Genomic DNA, 14,366 nt, shown 5'->3' with positions numbered 1-14,366 from the left:
AAATAGGAATATATTTGCTGAATTAAACAAGTAATTGTCATACGCTAATCTTAAAGGAAAACAATTTGCTATAAAAAAGGAAATGGTTGATTTGCTGACAAATACAGAAAACCTATATTGCAAATTTTAAAACAAATGTTTAATAGTTATATTTCCATGATGATTTTGTATGTTGCACTCCAAATATGCTGCACTCCTATTGTTCTGTAATTCTTTAAACCTTGAAAAAGTATATTGATGCAGTTTTAGGCAATGTGTGGTCTTTCAGGCTTTCAGAACCCTGGAGGTACACATTTCTCATAATGGATCAATAACCAAAGTTTGCAAAGAGGAATATTCCTTAATGGACTTCAGTTTTACATTTTTATTATTTGGTGAAATAAACAAGGTGCTTAAAAACAGCAGAAAAAAATTAATACAAACAAGTGCCAGAATGAAAGAAAGAAACAAGGGGAGAGGGAGACTGCAATTTCTTCCTCAATGATGAACAAAAAAAAATTGACTCTACTATTTGAAAGATTTATTATAGCTGGTAGTCAATATCAGCTTATTCCTGAACTGTTAGCTCATACCAAAGATTTGGTACTGGCCCATTTTTGAACATTATTTAGACACTCACTTCATCAGCAGATCTGCACACTGCAGTTTTAATGGAAAATATCCCTTAAGCTACATCTGAACTCAGATCCAAAGGAAAAAAAATCAGTAAATAAATATCTTGCATATATGTCAAACTATATTCTTCAAACAAAACCTTACATCTTACGAAAAAGTCAGAAAGTACCAGGGGAAAAAGTCTATGCTTTCTACTACTACAATACTGTTAAATCTCCAAGGCTGAAAATGTCCCATTTATTGATTTTCTGCCTTAAAAAAAACAAGATGGTAAAGTAGAAATTCAAAACACAGGAAGAAAATGCATATATATGAGAGCACTGGTTCAGCGAGATATCAAATATACAGTATTCTAGTGTCAAAAGTACAGGCAGAAATGTCCAAGAATTCTTGGTGAAAAAGGGGGTAATTGAGGAGTAAAAATTCTACTTGACAATCACTCACATTCTAACAGTGCATTAATTATAACAAAAGCCAGATGATAAGTGAGCAACAGAGTCATAGTGTTCAGTGTCTACAGCAGAGTGCTTTTCTCTGCTCATTTAAATGAGGTTGGAAACATATAGTCATGTATAGGAATCTTTTCAAACAGCGCTGTTTATTCTTTCTTCCTGGCTTCTGGACAGAGGCAGAGTTGCGACATTGATTTTCGAGTTAAATGATAGTACACGGCGCTTTGGATAAAGTGTTCACCGTGCCTCACTCTTTATCAAAGGCTTACTTAGTCCTCAAGTCTGGCTTGAACTATTCTTTTGCCTCTAGGAAAAGTGTTTCTTGAGGGTACAATTTTAACTCCAGTAATGATTTATTTGGATCCAGCTGGGTGACCTGTGGAGAGAAAAAAGAACAAGAAAATCTGAAAAGGCACACAAAGGTAGACTTTCTGTATATTTTAAGAATCAGATTGATATTTTAAGAATCAGATTGGATGCTTTAGGATGCTTTGGGCTAATCCTGCGTTGAGCAGGGGGTTGGACTCTAGTATTAGACTCTAGCCTGTATGGCCCCTTCCAACTCTATGATTCTATGATACTCATTCCATTGCTGTACTGATGAGGATTTTAAATAGTTCAGTAAAAATCATGCGTATTAATTGATGCTATATACATATGCATTCACATATTATGAACAAAGTTCATTGTTAGCTGAATCCTACATGTCTACCCATTGAGATATTTCTTATTTCCTGCATCAAGAGAAATGTCATTACAGATGCAGCTGATAAAATCAAATACATTACATGCTGAATAAAATATTCTATATAAACTTTAAATACTTAATTTAAATGGAGTTTCAAGGGTTAATAGATAGCACATTATTTAATAATTTGCATCTGGTTTAGCAAAGCATTATCAGGAAGCATTTAACTCTTATCTTTTATAAGTTCAATAGCACAAAACAATCTCAATAAAATCAGAGTACAGTCGTAACATTAAGACCAACAAAGATTTATTCAGGGCATTAGCTTTCGAGTGCAAGCACTCTTCGTGAGCTTGCACTCGAAAGCTAATGCCCTGAATAAATCTTTGTTGGTGCTACTGGACTCTGATTTTATTGTGCTACTTCAGATCAACACAGCTACCCATTTGAATCTATCCACAAAAGAACCTCACCACCTACTTAAGTTCTATTGGAATAATTTCAATGGGATGTGAAGATGTTTTTGCAGCTACCTTCATTTCAACTAACAATGTCATGATAAGGACATTGTTGGATCAAACCAGCCTTGTTGGATCAAACCAGTGGTCCATCTAGTCCCGTATTCAGTCTCATACAGTGGTCAACTAGTTCCTCTGGAGGTCCAACAGGGCATAGATGGTAAAGCCTTCCACTGACATTGCCTCCTGACATTGCTATTCAGAGGTTTATTGCCTCTGAAGTTGAAGGTTCCCATGGCTAGTAGCAAAGACCATGAATCTGTCTAATCCCATTTTAAAGCTGTTATGCCTGTGGCCATCCTACACCCTTCTAATAACTCATTATGTAAAGAAATCTTCAATCTAATGTTCTACTTCCACTCTAGTAAAGGTAAAGGTAAAGGTATCCCCTGTGCAAGCACTGAGTCATGTCTGACCCTTGGGGTGACGCCCTCCAGCGTTTTCATGGCAGACTCAATGCGGGGTGGTTTGCCAGTGCCTTCCCCAGTCATTACCGTTTACCCCCCAGCAAGCTGGGTACTCATTTTACCGACCTCAGAAGGATGGAAGGCTGAGTCAACCTTGAGCCGGCTGCTGGGATCGAACTCCCAACCTCATGGGCAAAGCTTTCAGACGGCTGCCTTACCACTCTGCGCCACAAGAGGCTCTTAACTTCCACTCTACCCTCCCCTCTATATGATGTTCTAGTTTTGTCTGAATGATGTTCATTTTCAGGGCATTTAAAATGTATCTTATTGTGTTTAGATTTTTAATATTTGTAACTTTATTTCTTTTCATATCCTGATATAAAAAGGTTTGTGGTTTTGAGCTGTAACTATTTATATATCAGCCCACTTTTGCTGGTGCAAGGAGAGAAGAACTTCCCAAAAATATGTTCCTGGTGGATGGGCAAGGGGGGTCAGAAACAGTGTGGGGTTGGAGGATTTGCAGTTGAAAGAAGGAATCAGTAAAAATCACACTTCCTAACACTGGTTGAAAACAACTTTTGGATCCAACCCATAATTACGTTACCTCAGATAAAAATTATGATAATTAAGGATGGCATGTCTTATTTGACTATTATAGTCTCCTCAATCCAAAAAAGCCAATACAGACATGCAATATTAACTATAACACCTATACAAAAAATAGGGAGACAGAAGTGGAATTAGGTTCAGTTTGGATGCGTCTTGTCCACTTAACAGTGCTGCAAGATCATATTTTAGTAAGAGCAAGTACATGGCCTTCTGTCATGCTCAGGGTTCCTTTGACAAGTAAAATGTAGGATGAATCATACATAACACTACTTATGTGATAAATTTTCACTACATATATATAGTTTTGAAACTTTAATTTTTAAAGTAACATAATAAAGGCACAGATTGTTATTACAAGAAAAACATTTTTGTTGACTATAATCATGATGGGTCATTTACAGCAATACTTCAGTTGCAAGCAGAGTCATTTCTTATACTATTTCATATCATATCACAAAATAATTGGCTGTCCGCTTATGTGTACAGTAATTTTCCAGATTGTTGATGGTATAATTTGTAATGCCTAGGAAAATAAAAGCATAGCATCTTAGAGAGCAAACTGGATTATGTAGGTATAAACTTCTATAGGAAACAGCTATTAATTAGATACACATTTACAGGTGCCTATTATGTATTTAATAATCCCTATTTTAAACAATAATGTTCCTTAAGGAATGTTGTTTTTAAAATCCTGAATCTAGAATTTACATGCACCATTTTTCTATACCATAAAAAATGGTGGAATTTCATACAAAAATTAAAAAGTAAACTACTGAGATACACTATTATCTATAACCAAATGATACATTCTAGAGCAGAAGTTACTATTGGAGAAAATAAGCCTGTGGGGTTTTTAACAAAACTGCCAAAATACTGAACTGAAATTTGCAGTCACTGAAGCATACTAAGATTTTTGTTTGTTTGCCTGATATTTAAAGTTACAGCATTTCAATACTGCAGTTTTAAATCATTATCTGAACAAGAAATACAGCGCACCTGGAGAAAAAAAAACCAATTTGCTTTCTCAGTTCACTTCAAGTCTGTACCTAATTAAATCCACTCACTTTCCAAATCCCATAACCTCTTTATTGCAAAAGCAAGGAAAGGTATATAGAGCAAAATGTCTTCTGTGTATCAAGTGAAAACTAGTTGGAAATGAGAGGCTGGGTTAATGAACACTATCCTCTAGACTGTTACCAGATGGACACCTATTATTCACTTGAGTGTAATTAAGGATGCACATCCTAATCAAAACTCTTGGTTTTGCAAACTTGTGTTACCTTAATAACAACCATGAACAATGTCCTATCTCAGCTGCTTTCCATGTTGGTTTGTTGCATACCTGTGCTAAGATGGGGTTTGCTGCTTTTCACCCATAATTTCAGTGTGCCTGCTGCTGCTGTTGTTGTTTTTAATTCACCTAGGGATTGCAGAGTTTGCAAATGTTTACACCACTACCCAATTAACTAACAATATGGCTCCTGCATCTGTCAACAAACAAAGCTGTTGTAGCGTTGTTTTAGCTCCCTGGCATTTTCTGTTCATATGAGTCGCCATTGTACTTAATTATCACGCCTGATCCCATCTGCAGCATTTACTTTGTTATTTGAGGTATGTAAATATGTTGCTTTAGAATGGAAAACAGAAGCTTTATCATCAGTTCTCTGACCAGAAGACATGCTCTGGATAGCAAGCAAATGATTATTGATGACAGAACTGGAAGAACAGGCAATCTGTAGTTTGTACCTTCAAAAGCAGAAATAGTGTACCTCTGATACTCCTATTCATCCAATTCACCCTACTTTAACTAAAATTCTCCCTGGAGTGACAGCAAGACTAGACTTTAGCTTCTTCCCTCCTATGCACCTCTAATCACAGAAAAGATAACAAGTGAACAAGGAGGTTCCGTATTTATGTGAATGCATGTTTACTTCTTTAAAGGTAAAGGTATCCCCTGTGCAAGCACCGAGTCATGTCTGACCCTTGGGGTGACGCCCTCCAGCGTTTTCATGGCAGACTCAATACGGGGTGGTTTGCCAGTGCCTTCATTACCATTTACCCCCCAGCAAGCTGGGTACTCATTTTACTGACCTCGGAAGGATGGAAGGCTGAGTCAACCTTGAGCCGGCTGCTGGGATTGAACTCCCAGCCTCATGGGCAGACAGCTTCAGACAGCATTTCTGCTGCCTTACCACTCTGCGCCACAAGAGGCTCATTACTTCTTTATCCTACTCTAATAAGTAGATCAAAGATGATGCAGAATGAGTGCCCAACTCTAAGGGCAGGTCATGATTTCAACCTGAAGAAGAATTCTAGAGGCAGAGTCTCAGTTTACTGTATATTACTACATCCCACATATTTTCTGACATACATGTTTAATCAAACCTGGACTGATATAACAAATCAGAAATCCTTGTTTACATGTTACAGTAAACAAAAGTTCAACTTGCACGTATGTGCATACATATGTTGGTAAGAAGGAGCCAACAAGCACCTATTTTTAGGGATGGGCATGAACCACGTGACAAGCCAAAACTCAGGCTGAATTCTGGTTGGATCCGGGCTTAGGAAGCAGTGTTTGCTGTGTATATGATCTCTGAAGAAATCTCTGAACTTTTGATCTTGGCTTTGGGCAGCTTGGGACACAAAACCCACCCAGAAACTCTAGCGCAAAAAATGATGGGCAATGGTGTCTAGGGCGGGTATTGTTTTTCAGCCCTGGAAAAACAAATAAGCTTAACAGGCACTGCTGCCTGCCAATAACAGAGTTCCCATTGGTCGCAATGGGACTCAGATATCTATATAAATATAGGATGAGAGCATATTCCCTTTGTTGGCCTGATAGATTTGGACAGATAGGGAGAACTTGCAGAAGAGCTTTGCTGTGGGGTATGATGGGGGTATGCTTAGCTAGCTTATTCAGTCAGGGGTCAGGGGGCTTTGCTTTGCCCTAGGTTCCTGTGTGTTGCAGTTCCATTTTTTGTTTGTTTGCTGCCAAGGATGGAAAAATTGGGAATGAATTCCTCTTTCACCTAGCAAGCATTTTTGTTTTGCAGGATTTTCCAGCTGTCTGCTTCCTTGGGGATTTCCTTTCTTTTCATTTCATTTCACACAGACCTCTACTTTGGGCTGCAGTAAGACAAGGTATTTTTGGGGTATTTTTTTTCTTCTGGGGGGGGCTTCAACTTTGTTTTTTGCCATTTTATCCCCCACACACAAACACACACACTGGACTACTATTTGTTTCGGGATGATATGTGTTTGTCTTTACTGTCATCTGACTTGACTTTACTGACCACTGCTCTCCATTTGACACCCCCCCCCGACCTGCTTCCCCTTGGGGGGGGGGTGTCCGCCTGCGTTCCTAAGCCTATCCTGCCATTGGGAACTTATTCCAATCTTAGGGGATGATTTTTTCCCCCTGTGCTAAGTGGTTGTGAGTGATGAGCACATCCTTCCTCCAGCAGAAGATGCCTCTAGCACAACATTGGGGGTCACTGTGCCCACTTCCCCTGCTCCATCCCCATGGTTATCAGTAGACATTCTAGAATTTTTGGCACTTCCTAAGCTACAGCAAGAAATGCTGTTCAGAAGAATGATGTGGAGGGTGGTGGTGGTGGTGGTGACACAACCTTCCCTTCCACATCCCAAGATCCCCAATTCAAACTCCCTGATACTCCTGCCTCCACTAGTATGTCCCCATCTAGCAATCCGTAGCCTCAAGCCAGGAAGCACCTGTGACTCCCACCTGCACCAACCATGGGCAGAGGGACACAGATCCACTCAGTTGCATGGAAATACTTCTTTAGCTTGGGGAGTGATCCATGTGTGGTGGGATGCCAGGTATGCCATGCCCTTGTCTGGAGGAGCCAGGGCTTGCCATATTTAGCCACCAGTGTTCTCGAGAGACACCTATAAAAGGCATACCCCAATTTGTCACTGCCAGAGGAAGGAGTATAAGCCACTAGTTGGAGGCAGAAGAGGCTCACTCCCATTCAGCAGAGAAAAGTGGGGTGGGACTCTGAGCACTGTGGTTGGAATTACAAGACAAGGCATCATCCAAGAGGTTATACTCACAGGGACACTGCCAATGCCAAGAAAAAGTGCAAGGGAGTGGGCTCAGGAAACGATCTCCTAATCGGCTATATGACTGCTATTCTCCCTCATGGAGGATGTGGCCTTTTGTCGGCTGATGCACCATGTGGCTGCCTAATACACCATCAGCTCCATGAGGGCATGAGGGGAGAACCATGGTGTTGCCCTCCATGCACTGCTCTGCAGTGGAGCTGGACGTGGCCAAGTTCTCCAAAGAGTGTGGATAAACCATCCACTTGCTGATAGTTTTCTGGAGCTGCTGGCACCATGGCTACCTCTCCCACATTGCCCACAGTAACAACCAGAGGAATTCTGGAGTGGGTCCATGGCCACAACCCAGAAGGGAAGAGGCCCGCTGCCACCTCTCTACAAGATGGTTCTCCGCTAGCATGGATGTGGACCATACTGTGGCAAACATCACCAGCTTGCTGGGGGGGGGGGGGGTAAAACGGTAATGACTGGGGAAGGGAATGGCAAATCACCCTGTATTGAGTCTGCCAAGAAAACACTAGAGGGTGTCACCCCAAGGGTCAGACAGACATGACTCAGTGCTTGCACCGGGGATACCTTTACCTTTACCTTATAGAAAGAAAAATTAAGGGGACACTTTATATGGATTGTATGTGTAATAAGGTCACCATTAAATCTGTAACACAGCTTTGGCATTATTATGTTCATAAATGTCACCAAAAATAGTATCTCTAAAAGCCACTTCACTACTTCAACATTCAAGGTTCAAGAAAAGCTCCTTGTACTGTTTAAACCATGGCTGAATTATATCAGGAGTTTTAAAGGAAATTTTCAAGAAGATAGTTTCATTGCCACTTCTGCAAACTTACTCAAGCAGCCCTTCACTTTCATAATTAAGAGATATAGTGTTAACTGGAACAATTTATTGGGCCATTACTGTCTTCTTTCATCTTTAATCAAAATTTATCCTTATCTGGGGATCATAAGTAATGAATCTGATAGAGAACAGCATAAATTGATTCAGACACTCCTAACTGTTGCAAAAATATTGGTTGTTTTGCATGGCAACTTCTAGCCTCAGGATTCATCAAGGAATGGTTAAACAAGTTTGGAAGATTAAAGAGATGAACAGAATCATCAATTTGTTTATTTAATATCCATATTGCTTTCCTTTGAAGCTCAAAGCAGGTTACAATAAAATAAGACAATTATATCTATCTCTCCTCCATAAATAAATAAAATAAATAAAATTCCCAATACTAGTATCCACGGCTGAGATAATGTTTTAGTTCCTCCTCCCAGGATGAGATCTTTAATATTTTTAGACCCAACAAGGAGACAGGTGCTTCTGATGGTATTGAAGCCATACATAATAAGTTTAAATAAAGGAAGAAATATATATGCAATAATTGTTTATTAAAATTAGTTTCTTAGTGATGAAAATAGCACAAGTCAAAGGGCTTTGAAGTTATTTTTTCTTTTACATGTTGCTTCACAGCTGACAAGGACTTCTGAGTAGCAGACACATAACGGAAACATGACATTCAGATAGTAGGTAAAATATTTTTATGGGTAACAATGGAGAAATCTGAATTTTCACTTGTGTTGTGTTTTTTACTCATACTAGAACAGCACAAAGAGCTACCACTTTCTTATGGGAAATTGACTACATAATAGCAATAGGCTTCATCTCTTGAAATGAGTTTATTTACACTATTGTCCACTAGATTTATCAGATTAGCTCATGCATGTGTAAAAGATACATTGAACATACATTTATGAAACAGGTTAAATTATTCTATTTTTGTAATTAACTTTCATCCTATTACGTGTTACCATTGAAATACAATAATATTTAAAGGGGGAAAATGCACAATAAAGTTCTAAACAATATTGGGGGTTCTCGGAAGCTAAGAGCTAATATATCTTCACTGGCCTACCTATTTTGCTGGGCAGATAACAACAAGTTTCCCTATACTGACAATCTTTCCCTGAATCACTACTGCCGGTAAAGTTAGCAACACTGGCTGGAATTTTGATGCCATTGGAAGTCAAGAGTAGACCAATGTCTTTCAGTGATTGATTGATTGATTGATTGATTTATTTATTTATTTATTTATATATATGCCGCCCTCCCCAGAGGCTCAGATCAGATTCTACCTAAACTGTTTTGCAGATCTGACTGGAAGCAATGCTATGCTTACTTACCTGATAGCAAGCCCCACTGAATATGTGTAGACATGCATGGGATTGCACTGTTGGTGTCATAGATTTGAATTCAAATATATTTCTAGTATTTCTAATAAACCTCTTGCAATTCAATGACATATCTGTATGTCCTCCTAAACTGTTCCTACACATTACTTCAAATAATCACATCATGTACAGGCACAATTTCACTACAATTTGACATAGTGGTACCAGGAGAAAAATGGAAAGTGAATTAATGGCAAGACAACAAGGAGGATCATTCAAACCAATAACATAGAACTATTATAAGTCAAACATGAGTAACAAGGATCGCTCTCATTACATCGTAAAACAAGATCTAGTTCTCAAGCAGTGCTAATTTCCTTTGCCTTTTACACACGCATGAATTAATCTGATGAATCTAGTGGACAAAGAATCCTTTAACTTTCTTCATAATCCCTCTAACCAAGGTATAAAATGCCATGGAAAGCACTTAAATGCACACCTGGTGAAGTGCTAAATCTCTTTAAAAATCTGTTTTACCACTGTTCTGACACAAACTAGAATAGTGAATCCATTCTACCTGATAAATAATAATCTCTATGGATACCAGGAGTCTACAGTTAACAGCTTTTATAACAGCCCAAACAGATACACACAATATATACTGAATAGGCAAGCAATCTGATCTGGATATTTACACTGATCTGCAAATGATTTTTGTTTGCAGTTACTAATTTCACAGAAATATTACAAAGGAAAAATAACATACTTTCATAAAAATATGTTATGAAGTTCTCAGTCCTGTTCATAATATAATGCCTTAGGATATTAGTCATTAAAATTCAAGAGATCTGATGTTTTAAAAGACTAGCAATCACATGTTAATTGATAAAATAATTATTACGGTACTTTAATATAGAGTATATTTTGAAGACATTTAACTGTTCTTGAGTTGATTGCTTACAACAGTGCTCCCAGAAATGAACTCTCTTTCAAGAAAGACAGTTCTACCTCAAATTTAATTGAAAATCTATGTTTTAGAAGTGAATAGGTTATATCAATTAAGTTACACATATTTTCATTTCATTTTGAACTTGGAATGATTTAAAATCATCTCTAGTTCTAATAGGATTGTTCAAGATCATCATATACTGTGTCCGCTTTACCTAGTTGTAAGACAGATGAAACCTTTTCTTCCCTCACATGTCTCAGTACATCAAGATATTCAAAGTGGTAAATGAACTTACTGAACATTTCTGGATTATTATGAAAATGTGTACCATATTCTTATCAAAATGAGAGTTTGAGATGCCAGGCACAGGGCATAGCTTGCATGTTAAGGGGCTGCCCATTAATTTGAAGACACATTTATAATTAACAGCATAAGGAAGTGTTTCTAAAAGGTTCAGAATATTGAACATGACAGACCCAGATGCTACAATATGACTGACTGATATACGGATTAAATCAATAACATGTATATAAAAATGCTATACTAATTTACAGATTCTTAAAGAATTCTAGCAGTGCAACCCCATCAGAATGAACAGGACTCAGGCTGAAGGATGACTTTAAGGATCAGAGCCTTATTAAGATGCATTTACTTGTCCAATTACCAAAACAGCAGGAGATCATTAAATTTCTAGTTAGCAGACACAGCAATGTTAATATCTTAATGTTGCCAAGGCTATTTCTTGGCATTTTGCTACTAGATTTTCTTTCTTCTAATAAAAATTCATAAAATGCATACTATCAGAAAACATAGCCCCTCACACATAAACACAGGCACACACCAAAATACTCAAACGTTTAAAATTCCCCCAGTATCTCCCCCAGTATCCCATAGATTTATTCAGGCAACATACTCATCAAATAAAGTTTGAAACCATATAAAGGAACTACAGTGAAATTGGAGGGGGGAGGCAATGAGGAAGAAACAACACTGGTGTACTTAAACAGCATACTTTTATCTTGTAGACAGCTGCATGCAATGTTCACTGTTCCTGGTTAGTTGCTTGCTGAGAAACTGCTGCCAAATGAAAATGCCGACTTGAGCATTTACCACAAAACTATTCAATAAATGGTTCCTGCTTTCAAAGGTCCGCAGTATATTGTTGGGGGGGGGGGAGGATAGCATGGGAGAAACGAGATAGAGGATTCCAAAATTAACAATGACATGGAAGGAGTGCAACAAGAAACTTTTCAGTTTCTCAGAGCATACTAGAGTCTAGATACAACCTTGGGATCAGTTGATGGAACAGACTCTTAGTAAATTCAGGATGGGCATAGTACAGCCCATAACATATGAAAATAACAACCATAAAATATAATTGTGCAGCATAGCTATAATCAGACATATTCATGAAAATGACATCCATGGCAATTATTTATGACTATGAAACTGAAGAGGAAGTTGGGGAGGAGAATGTTGGGCTAGATGGGTCTTGCTCTAATCTTTGCAACCCACAATTCTTCTTGCTTCCTGCTACATCAGGCTCCCATGTTCATAAAATTACAAAAAATGCCAGTATCAATGCCTGCTTGTAACCCAAATTAAGATCTAACAAAGGGAGGAAGGATGAGGCCAGAAATACTCTTAATCCCTCCACTCCTTTTTTCAGTTATGCAGTCACCCAACACAATCTGGCCCTAAATCCTTGCCTTGACTGGTTTCACTGTACTCTTTCAGTTAGATTAAATTTATTTTAACTACCATTTTGCACGGAAGGGAAGAGAGCCTTCCTCCCCTTGTTTATTTAAACTGCTGCTGGAATGGACTAATTAAAGGGATTGTAAAAACCATAATACTCTAAACAGAGCAAACTGGTTCTGAATTATTAAGCAACATTTTAGATGCATTTGAATAACCTTAAGTGACTTAACTGCTACCTGATCCTAAGCTACAGCTCAGATAAATAAATGTGCAATACTGTACAAGTCTTCGCTTACTAAGGCTTCCAGATACAGTAAATAAAGAGCTTAAGTCTCCAGTACACAGTCTGCAAAAGACATATTCTCTGATAAATGGATTGCACTGGTATACATTTAAAGAGGAAGTGCAGGGTAGGAAAAACACAAGCTTAAATTTTGATTACAAAGGAAACTTGCAGGTGCAGACTGTTAAGATATGCTAGGGCTCTGGGGTGATGTTTAACAGTCCTGTTGTGTGTTCTAAATGCAATAAAAAACCCTACCAATGTGGTGCTATCACTCAGAGATGTCATATCACCTTTTCAGGGTCAGTTCTCACATAGTATGTATCTACTTTCATCTGTCTTTTAGATTATATTGGTCCTAGCAAGCTTCACTTAAACTAGTAACACTTTTTGTCCTTCAGATTATAAGGGTACACACACACACAGTTTAACTCTCTGAACATCTACTAAAGTTGTCAAATAGCCATTTTACCATGGCACCACAGATCACAATACCACACATATTTATAACAATGGCCATAGCCTGATTTGTAATTAATTAGCTAATGGAATCTGTGAACACTTGAAACAAAAAAGCAGCCTGCTTTTTATTGAGATCTGCTTTACCTTTTTTACATTGACATTTTTGCTCTACTTCTTGGAACTGTAGGAATATTAAAAAATTCATCCTGCAAAACAGATAACTGCCTGGAATGACATACAGGATTCTTCAGAAACTAATTTATTGAGTTTTTAAATTCACTGGATAGTTTATTCATCATTCCCCCCAACAATGCATTTACTTTAGAAAAAATCATATTCACATGATAGCATGCCCTGCTTTGAGATGTGCATGAGATGCTACCTTTGAGGAGTATAGTGGCTACTGGTCTTAGCCACTGAATTTCATGCATGACAACTGCATAGGCATAGGATTGGTACATAAGCATGAAATAAGTGTTTTAGGTCATGGGTACTTGTCCAATAATAAAAACAAAAATTGATCAGCCTATTATCTTTAAATTTGCAGCATCTAATTATAGAGAAGATCCCAGAGTTACTAAATAGCAGCTAGAATGAGGACATGGTATTCTCAAGGATTATACAGAAGGCACTATTCCCTGGTGCTGCTGTAGGTCACTCTCTCCCTTCCTCTCTAGAACTGCAACTCAAAGCCACAATACATAGCGTTAGAGGAAAGAGTGCAAACAAGTCACAGCAATCCAATGCCTTTTAAATTTTATTACCCAATTCCATGATTGTAAATCACCGCAATGATTCCTAATCAACTGGGAAGAAACTGCTTGTGAAACCATACTTTTTTCTTCAATAGGTCAATGACAAATTTTCTTGAAGATGGACAAATCAGCCTTTTATCAGTGCCTTTTATCAGCTTTGGCTGCTACACCAGTTATGGTAATTCCTCGAAAAGCACAATCTGATCACAGTGACCCAAGCTAGATTAATGTGCTTTATGTTAGCTGTCTTTGAAAATAGTCCAGAAACTTCAGATCATCCAAAATGTAGCAGACTGGGTATTGTCAAAAGGGGATCCAGGGATCATGTCATTCCACTCGCGAAAGATCTGCACTAGCTGCCCATTTATTTCCAAAAAAAGGTAAAGGTATCCCCTGTGCAAGCACCGAGTCATGTCTGACCCTTGGGGTGACGCCCTCCAGCGTTTTCATGGCAGACTCAATACGGGGTGGTTTGCCAGTGCCTTCCCCAGTCATTACCGTTTTACCCCCCAGCAAGCTTGGTACTCATTTTACCGACCTCGGAAGGATGGAAAGCTGAGTCAACCTTGATCCGGCTGCTGGGATTGAACTTCCAGCCTCATGGGCAAAGCTTTCAGATGGCTGCCTTACCACTCTGTGCCACAAGAGGCTCTATTTATTTCCAAG

At 38.4% G+C, this 14,366-nt stretch overlaps 1 protein-coding gene across 1 annotated transcript in view; it reads right to left on the bottom strand.

The window, feature by feature from the left end:
* Positions 1 to 349: 349 nt before the first annotated feature.
* Positions 350 to 14,366, bottom strand: part of FAF1 (Fas associated factor 1) — a 236,228-nt gene continuing 222,211 nt past the window's right edge. The window contains exon 19 of the mRNA XM_077333794.1: positions 350 to 1,443. Within this exon, the coding sequence (XP_077189909.1) occupies positions 1,360 to 1,443 (84 nt within the window). The 3' untranslated portion in view covers positions 350 to 1,359. The remainder of the gene's footprint in view (positions 1,444 to 14,366) is intronic.

The sequence above is a fragment of the Paroedura picta genome, chromosome 4 (assembly GCF_049243985.1).
Source record: "Paroedura picta isolate Pp20150507F chromosome 4, Ppicta_v3.0, whole genome shotgun sequence".
In the NCBI taxonomy this organism is placed as follows: domain Eukaryota; kingdom Metazoa; phylum Chordata; class Lepidosauria; order Squamata; family Gekkonidae; genus Paroedura; species Paroedura picta.
This window is presented reverse-complemented; position numbering and strand designations above follow the sequence as displayed.